This window comes from Antennarius striatus, chromosome 2, assembly GCF_040054535.1.
Source record: "Antennarius striatus isolate MH-2024 chromosome 2, ASM4005453v1, whole genome shotgun sequence".
Lineage (NCBI taxonomy): Eukaryota > Metazoa > Chordata > Actinopteri > Lophiiformes > Antennariidae > Antennarius > Antennarius striatus.
In genome coordinates this window covers 26,008,538-26,017,500 of record NC_090777.1, presented here as the reverse complement: position 1 = coordinate 26,017,500, position 8,963 = coordinate 26,008,538, and the positions used below count along the sequence as shown (strand labels likewise).

The window sequence follows — 8,963 nt, the reverse complement described above, 5'->3', positions numbered from 1 at the left end:
ATTAAAGGATAGAACGCGAAAACCAGCGGCGATAAAAGTTTTATTGGCTTTAGTTTAGTTTAGTATGAGCTTACTTGTCTGTGTTGATTCGGTGATTTTACATTAAATAAAAGCACATAAGCTTATAATTTTCTGTTCGTTGTGAAACCGGCTGATCCCACCCTCTTTTAGCATGAAACTGTTGAAACGTTCGCTGCTTTGACCCTGTGTTGTTTTTCAGCTGTCGAGGAGTTGTTAGCAGTTCCCCCAAAGAGATGCTTCCCTTCAAAAATGTTCTCACATGGTTTTAGTTAAACAACCGTTGGAGGCCCGAAGAAGTAAAACCCTCATATGTTTCTAGATATGGCAAAGATTAGAGAGGAGTTCAGATAAATGAATGCAGAGACGTGTTGCTGAACGTCTTTCCTCTCTGTTTCATCACTTGACGTTTATCTGGAGACGCTTACGAAGCGACCGACTCGAATACTGAAGCGGTTAAAAAGTAGCTCCACCTCAACCGGTTACACCGCCACCTAGAAATGAGCAAAGAATAATATTTGACTAGACCGAAGACCAAAACAAAAATCCACTCCCTTCAACAGGCAGAAACCTGCGATCAGAACCCAATTCAAGGAGGGCAGTCCTGCGATTAAGAACTACAAAGTGAAAGCAGTCAGAAAGTGATTTTATTTTTTTTTAAAAGTGGAGACGATAAAATGATTTCAGGTTTCAGCATGTTCTTGTTTTCTATCCTGCCTCTCAAACAGCTGACGTCCAGAACCGGGACCCCCCATCCAGGCTGGAGAATGAATGGATGGGTGCCAAAGCTGGACCAACAGCTCATTCCCTGTGCCAGGATGATGACATCATCACCACCTTGTTCCTGACTTCCTGTCTCCTGGTGTGGCTCGCCTGCCTGGAATGTTGGTACCCGACCGGGACACACACTGGAGCACACCCAATCTCGTTCATACACACACACACACACACACACACACACGAAATGGTGACATCATCAGATGCATCACTGGTTAAAGCAGCAGCTGGAGTCAATTCAAAATATTTTTTCTGATGTTTTATCACAGGGAAGACATTTTTTAGTTTCTGACAGCAGGGCTTTAAAGATATAAGGATCCAAACAAAGAAAAAGCTGAAATGTGAAAGGCTGTGAACGCCCATAAAACCAGGAAGAACGAGGTTGGAACCAACGAAGGAACTATTTAATTTCGGGGTGTTCAGTATTTCCCAGACGTGCATCAGGGATGGCAACAGGTGAATAAACCTGACTGAATCTCCTATTGAATTTTCTGAAATCCTTGGTTTCATTGCTCCAAATGCTGCAGAGACATCCAAGATCTTGATGTTTTCATGTTGAACCAATCTAAACTCAGGTGATGCATAGAAATGGGAATGCAACACTTGGAGAGAACACTCTTTGTGGAGGTTTGCGGTCTTAAAATTCTATTTTTATTGCAGACAAACCAGCCAGACATCCATCCATCATCCATCTTTCTTCTTCTGGAGTCCAGTTGCACTGGAAACTACCCAAGAAAGGTATTCCAAATGTTACTCCTGCCAGCAACGTGTTCCTACTCCTCTTGGGGGATCCTCAGACATTCCAAGGATGGATGAGATAATTTAATCTCTCCAGTGAGTTCTGGTTCCAGGAGGTCTCTTGGAGGCATCCTATTCATATTCCTGAAACATACCCGTTGGCATCTCTGGACCAGAACAGTAGGGTTCTACTCCGAGCTTCCCTGAATACTAGTTTGTGGGGAAAAACAGGATGCATGGTTCCAACACATCCTTGGTGGTGATGCAGGAAGTGTTTCATCATATATTAAATGAAAAGATGACTCAGTTAATGGGGAAAAGTTTGTTTCAGCTTCCTATAAAAACAGACTTCATCCCAAAAAAAAGTCTTTAATCTAAATTCTGACAGATGTGAGGTTGTAGTCCGATGCCAGACGGCCTTTCATGCAGCAGATCGATTGGTCCATTCACAGTTTCCTCCCCAGAACCGGGGATGTGTCCTCTTTGATATTTCAAATTTACGAGCCCATTACTGCGTGAAGCTCATGGGTGGCAAAGCTTCCTGAATATAATGGCACCATTGTCTGGCACCAAAAATCTGGACAAGAACATTTTTCTGTGGACTTTTTAAGTACTTATGAGTAATAATGAACACATTCAGGGTCAAACTTGTTGGCAAAGGTCTACGGGAATCCGGAGTCCAACACGGTTGTTCCTTCTTGAACCAGAACTGGAGGCCAGACAGAGGTTCTGTCATTTGTATGTATTCTTTAACTCTTACCAGGCAGCACCACCAACTGATCCACCATGTCTCCCTTTTTGGGTTTCATTGTTCTGCCTTAAAAATTTAAGAGATTTGATATTTTGCAAGGTGGCCCAAGTGATTCTGTGAGCACATAGTAGGGTCCAAGACTGGATCTCAATAATTTGGGCTACTTATCAATCCTGACCAGATTTGTCAGGAAGAAAACCATGGGAAGAAAAGGCACAACCATGAAGCCAGTTGTTATGGTTCTGTAGATGCATAAATCTTCTGGTAGATTCAGGAGACAATACTTGGCTTGGTTTCTAAAGGAAAGAAGAATGCCTACATCCATCCAATGGAGAGGAAGTTTCCTGACTGAGGTCATACCCAGCAGTGTCACCGTAGATGACTACGAGTAGAAAGGACGCTTCCTGGTTCCAAGGGTCAAAGGAACAGCAACAGATCAGCGAAAGTGGGCATTTCCTGTTTCAGATGGTCAATAACTGAGACTCCAAAGATCCATTGCAAGTCGAGAAACATTTCCTGGCGTCAGCAGAGACTCTGAATGAGGCCATAGATCAGGAAAAGAGGGTTCTTCCTGGAACCAGTCGCTGATAGCAGGTTTCATTGATCCGGCACCCACAGAACAAAGACGTGAAACACGCAAAAGAGGTGTAGCTGTATTCCAACCACGAGTTTGCAGCCATTTTTAAAATAATGTAGTCAGCTTTCAACTAGAGCCAATCATTTTTACCAATAAGGAACTTCTGAGTCATGCATAACAAAACCAGAGCATCACTTGGAACCAGACCTGACTCTTTTATTACTTTGTAAAGAAAAATATATGATTCAGAACACAGAAGAAGGGATGGCAAGATGGCAAAAGGAGATAAGAGGAAAGACAGTGATTATCTATCTATCTATCCATCTATCTACCAAATATTCAGCTTAAAACGCAAGAACAGTATTTTACAACAGGAAGCTTAACTACCTGTACAGGTAACAAGACCACACCCACAGCACGTGGAGGCATCAATCTCCAGCCAAAACGACACAAACAACGTGAAAAATCCACCGATTCAACGCTACAAGTCACCGATCAGCACCATCAACGTCACGCAATCAGCAATGACCTCCTACCTTGTGGTGTTTTTACTCTGGATTGGTTTCCGGTTCCTCTATTTCCATCAGAACGAGCCCTGCTGCGTTAAATCCATGGTCTGTGCGTGACGTTCACGTTCCTGGGTTGAAAAGTGATGCGTTCAAGTTCACTAATATTATAATTACGACTAGTTTTAACGTAAATGGTAGACTCAAAGACTTCCAGAAGTTTTAATCCTACCTTCCAGGCATGCTTTGAGCAAGTGATCAAATAAAAAACTTCGGTAATGCTCAAAATAAATAAATGAATCTTTTAAAAAAAAATTGTGAAAAATCTCCATTTGGGGTTTTCTTCATTACTGTGGGTGATTTCCAGAAGTCCACTGGTGCACATCTCCACTGGAGAGGTCGTGTGTTGTTGTTTTTCCACTAGATTTCCACTCAACTCTGTGGAAAGATGGGTCACGGACCGTAAAGAACCCAGACCCCACCGTCTGGTGGTGTTGATCCAGGGAGAAGGGGTGACAGATGTGTCTGCTACATATACTCAACGATTAGTCCAATACGTAATCGATAAACGACAGATTTTTCAAACAGATGTAAAATAAATTTAGTCCCGGACAGAAAAACAAACCGACACAACACCGACATCTAGAGGACGAACTGCGAACTACAGCAGCTCGTCTGATCAATAAAAGGCAGCCAATCAGGTGAAAGAGAGGGAGAGAAAAAGAGAAGAAAAGAGGAAGAGTTCTGGTGAGGGATAGATTGATGGTTTGAGGGATGGACGGATGGAGGAAGGGGGAGAGGGAAAAGTAACAGGTTAAGTAATACAAAAGTTATTGGTAGTAGTATTTATAATAATTAAAGTACTTTGTTGTTGTTCAATTCATGACGTCATTTTCAAACATTTTGCAACGTGATTAAACATCAGTTTTCAGTCTCTACATTTAAAGGCGCTTTAGACATCAATTAATTTACTCTAAAAGCAAATATAAAACATTTGAAGTCGTTCTTCAGTCTTCTTTAGAACTTTCAATCAAAATTGTTCCAGGATGAGTCGGGACAGACCCGGAACTACAACTCCCAGCGTGCACCGGGGCACGCGACAACCCTCGAGAGGCAGCCGGCAGCGCAGCGGCCGGCGGAGAAGGAGACGGAGGTAGAGAGACGGAGAGGAGAGCTGCTCCTGCTCATCAATGGAGGATTCGACCGCGGCGGAGGAGGAGAACTGACGGAGAGAAGCCCGCTAGAGATGGAGAAGAACCGGGACGTGGAGCACATCGCCAAAAAGCTGGACAAAATGGTCCACAAGAAAAACACGGTGAGTGTCGGGAGGCACCGATCAGGTGATGGAGTCCACCTTTATCCGATGAGGGGGGGGGGAACGTTCTAGAGCCGCTGAGAGGGTTTAAAACTCCGCTTCATGGAGGGATGGGGGGGGGGTGATTTTTTTTAAATCAATTTTTTTTTTTACTGATAATCCTACCCGGCCACGAGGTGCTGATATAATTTCTAGAAATAATCTGCTGACAAATCCCAGCTGATGCTGATTCCAATTAACCCACCCGCACCTTGAGTCAATCAGGACTTCTTCTTCTTCTTTTTTTTTTTACAATCTAGAGCAGTTTAAATTTAATTTAAAAAAGAAGAAAAAAAAAAAGAACCATTATCTAGAACTCACCAGAACGTTTTAAACCGGTTCTGTTTACAAGCTGGAAAGTTTGAGCTTTTATTTGAAAGAGCTGCTGGCCTTTTAAAAAAAAAAACTGTACAGCGTCATCGTCTGGTGGAAATAAAGATATAGGTCTGCCCCCCCCCTCCCGTACATTAAAAACAAGTTGTGTTACTGCATTAAGAGATTAAACAACATGACTGCAGAATGCTGCCCCCCAGGCCCAGCAGTCCTTTGTGATCAGACCCAACCCTAATCAAAGGTCCAATAAGAGCTTCTTTTCAGGCAGAACTTGGACCACCAGAGGTTCTGAAAGTCTTTTAGAACTTTTTTTTGTAGATAAACCATTTAACCCCTTGGTGGACAGTTTCCTCGCCAAAATTGACCAAAGGTCATTGGTTTTGTTTTTCTTCAGGACGGCGCTCTGGACCTGCTGAGGGAGCTGAAGAACATCAAGATGTCTCTGGAGACCCTGCAGGTAATCCGGTCCAGATCACCATGGTAACTGATGCCCCCACCTAGCCCCTTCTGTTTGAGTTTATGTTCAGATATCTGGTTTGGCTCTCCACTGCCCCCTGGTGGTTCTATCAATGTTAGCGGGAAACGCAAGGGCGTCTCAGACTTCAGTCCAGTTGAACTGGGACCAGGTCCTGGCGTCTGACCGGGGTGTTCCCCTCCTCTGTCCCTGCAGTCCACCAGAGTGGGGATGTCTGTGAACGCCGTGAGGAAGCAGAGTTCAGAAGAAGAAGTTCAGACTCTGGCGAAAACGCTCATCAAGACCTGGAAGAAACTGCTAGGCGAGTGTGTGTGTGTGTGTGTGTGTGTGTGTGTGTGTGTGTGTGTGTGTGTGTGTGTGTGTGTGTGTGTGTGTGTGTGTGTGTGATTGATTACTACAATAGAAACTTAAGCGATAAAGTTGTAGTTCAGTTAGAAAATAGTGAAAACCGTAAATCAGCTGTTGCTTACGCCCCCCCACCACCACCACCACAGATGGATCAGAGGAGAAGAAGAAAGAGGGGGGGTCACCTGTGAGGTCATCGTCCACGTCTAAGGACTCCGGCAACGAGAAAAGGTCATTGGAATAGCGAGGACGCGGGGCTTCTGAGGGGGGTGGGCGTCTCTCACTAACGACTTCCTTTCTCCTCCTAATCAGCTGTAAGAAGATGGAGGAGTTGCCCCCTCCCCCAAGCCTCCCCCCTCAGGTCACTTCCTTCCCCCCGGCCCCCGTCACCACGGACAACGTGAGGAACAAATGCAGAGAGCTGCTGGTGGCGGCGCTGCAGACGGACGGTACGGCGGCTGACACGTTGCCCCCCCCCCCCCCCCCATTGTGTAATTTGTATCGCCAGCTGTGATGAGGTGCGTTTGTTTTCCAGACGACCACCGGACCACCGGAGTCGACTGCCAGCATCTGGCAGCTCAGATTGAAGAGGATATCCTTTTCATGCGTCCCGGCGTGACGTGATGTCACGACCTTTAGATGAGGTGAAGCGGTTCGGTCCTTAACTGGCCGTCGTCTCCACAGATCTTCCAGGAGTTCAAATCGACGGATATTAAATATAAAACTCGTCTCCGGAGCCGCATCTCCAACCTGAAGGACCAGAAGAACCCGGACCTGCGGCGGAACGTCCTGTGTGGGAGCATCTCGCCACAGCGCATCGCCAGCATGACCGCCGAGGTCAGACACGGGTTCGGAAGTTGAGGAACAGCTCGCCCAAAAACGACACATTTTTAGGCGTCATCGTTGGTGGTGCCGCCTCCATCCCGTCAGCATCCGATGCTCCAGGTGTGGTTTGTCTCTTGTCTGCAGGAAATGGCGAGCGCCGAGCTGAAGCAGATCAGAGAAGCCCTGACCAAAGAGTCCATCAGAGAGCATCAGCTATCTAAGGTCAGCGGCACCGAGACGGACATGTTCATCTGCAACAAGTGTCACGGGAAGAGCTGCACATACACACAGGTAGGACGCGCACAGGCGTCACACACACACACACACACACACACACACACACACATAGGTGTCGCACTTCTTTATCTTACCAGATCTGGCAACCCCCCCCCTCTGTGTGTTACAGGTACAGACCCGCAGCGCCGACGAACCCATGACCACCTTCGTCTTGTGTAACAGCTGTGGGAACCGGTGGAAGGTGAACAGAGAATAAATGTTAGAAGAACCGTAACATTTAAAAAAAAAAAAAATAAATAAAAAAAAATTTCGGTAACATTAAGATAATTTAAAACGGGAAACTGAAATGTTCGCACGCATATTTATCTGCACATACAACACATGGAAAGAGAACACATGAGTTTTATTTATCAACTGTGTCTGTAATGCAGGTTGTGGCCACCAGGTGGCAGCAGGCACTCACTTCTACTTTTCTTCCTCTTTTTTTAACACTTTCCCACTGTTTTCTCCACTTTATTTTTCTTATTTATCTTTCTTTGATCGTCGTTATTCCTTACCCTGGGGGGGCACTTTTCTGTTGTCCTTTCTACCCTCCCCCACTCCACCTCCTCTCCATATTTACTTCTTCCTACCTCCCCTTGGTAGTGTTGTTCTGGCCCCTCCTTCGTTTAGCTGGAGGCTCTAGGTCAAGGTGAAGCGACTAATTTGAGCAGCGGGCGTTTTGCTCATGTCAATAAATCCATTCCCAAACTTTTTAATCTGGTTTTTACAAACATGGTAGAAAGTCCCAAAAGTTCCCTGAAGAATTTAAATCCTGTTTGTGTTTCAGTTCTTCTGAAGAGGACATGCGATTGGAGCAAACCGACTAAAGTGAATTGAATGTGGATTTAATTATAATTATTTTTTTGCCTTTATTGTGTATATTTTCTTTTTATATGAAATCTAAAAGATGTAATATATTCAGAGAAAAATAATCCCAGTACATGTTGTCTGTTGGTTTGATTTGTTTGGCATGGAGCACTTGATTAATTTGGGATAGAGGCGTTAATCCAGATTGAATCACATTTAGGCCTTGTGGAGACGGTGGGCGTGCTTTTTTTTTTTTTTGCCATGTTGTTCTGCCATGTTTTGCCTTTAACATTTCTATTAAAGTTGCTCTTGGATTAAAATCACATTGCTGACTTTTGTCGTTTTTGGTAGAAACAGTTTCTCAGTTGGTTGATACTCACCCCCAGGAGGGGATCAGAACCATGACCTTTAGGTTCTGGGATTGTTTCTGGTCATAAACCAGTCTCCATCTCTAGTCGTTGCTCTTTAATGGACTGAAACTCCTCATCAGCAGGTCGACGAGCTGAAGACAGCGGTCCAGTCATCTAACAAACCGGACCGTCCAGAACCACCGGGGTCTGACAGGCTAAAGGTGAAACCATGATGGCTTCCTCCTAGTTGTGAGGGTAAAACATAACAAGACTCGTAACCCAGAGTCTGTTTGTTGTGGAAACACCGCTAAGCTCCTTCCATACATGAACCAAACAGGAAGGAGGAGACAACTTCCTGGTGATGAGGAAGTGAGGTCACAGACCTGCAGCTTCAGGGAACCGTCCTTTACCTGCTTGCTAATGTTAACAGCTACCGGTAGCTTAACACTTTGATATTGTTTAAAATTTCCAAGTTTTATTGGAAAAAGAATTAGCTTAACCAGGTGAGTCACCTGACTGAGAAGCCCCGCCCATTGAGCCCATGAATGGGAACACACCTGTAGGACAACTGTTGCCGTCCTCATGCTATTAATCTAACAATAATGGCATCAATAAAGAAGAAAACAAGATCAATGACTGTAGAAAAGAAAGCAGTGAAGCCTTTTCAAAATAAAAGCATTAAGTTCTGTCCTCAGAAATGTTTTAAATCTTATGGGTTGATTTGTTTACTACTAGAGAGACGTGCAAATACTGTTTCACTGGTTAAAGTTTGCTTTCAGTTTCCTCTTTCCTTCCAAACAACGTCCTGCTTCTTTTAAAGGACCAATG

At 44.7% G+C, this 8,963-nt stretch overlaps 1 protein-coding gene across 1 annotated transcript; it reads left to right on the top strand.

Moving 5' to 3' along the window:
• The first annotated feature begins 1,136 nt into the window (after window positions 1-1,136).
• tcea2 (transcription elongation factor A (SII), 2) lies at window positions 1,137-8,010 on the top strand. The gene is made up of 11 exons (XM_068337121.1): window positions 1,137-1,251; window positions 1,456-1,533; window positions 4,413-4,682; window positions 5,449-5,511; window positions 5,725-5,830; window positions 6,024-6,105; window positions 6,187-6,323; window positions 6,410-6,466; window positions 6,557-6,711; window positions 6,844-6,990; window positions 7,106-8,010. Exons 3-11 carry the CDS (start codon window positions 4,614-4,616, stop codon window positions 7,190-7,192), a joined length of 903 nt encoding a protein of 300 aa, XP_068193222.1. The 5' UTR covers window positions 1,137-1,251; window positions 1,456-1,533; window positions 4,413-4,613; the 3' UTR covers window positions 7,193-8,010.
• Window positions 8,011-8,963: the final 953 nt, after the last annotated feature.

Coding starts and splice junctions, on each gene's coding strand:
- tcea2 (XM_068337121.1), top strand. CDS start 4,614: ATGGAGAAGAACCGGGACGTGGAGCACATCGCCAAAAAGCTGGACAAA. Junction 5,831..6,023: donor GACCTGGAAGAAACTGCTAG/GCGAGTGTGTGT, acceptor CCACCACCACAG/ATGGATCAGAGGAGAAGAAG. Junction 6,106..6,186: donor GACTCCGGCAACGAGAAAAG/GTCATTGGAATA, acceptor CCTCCTAATCAG/CTGTAAGAAGATGGAGGAGT.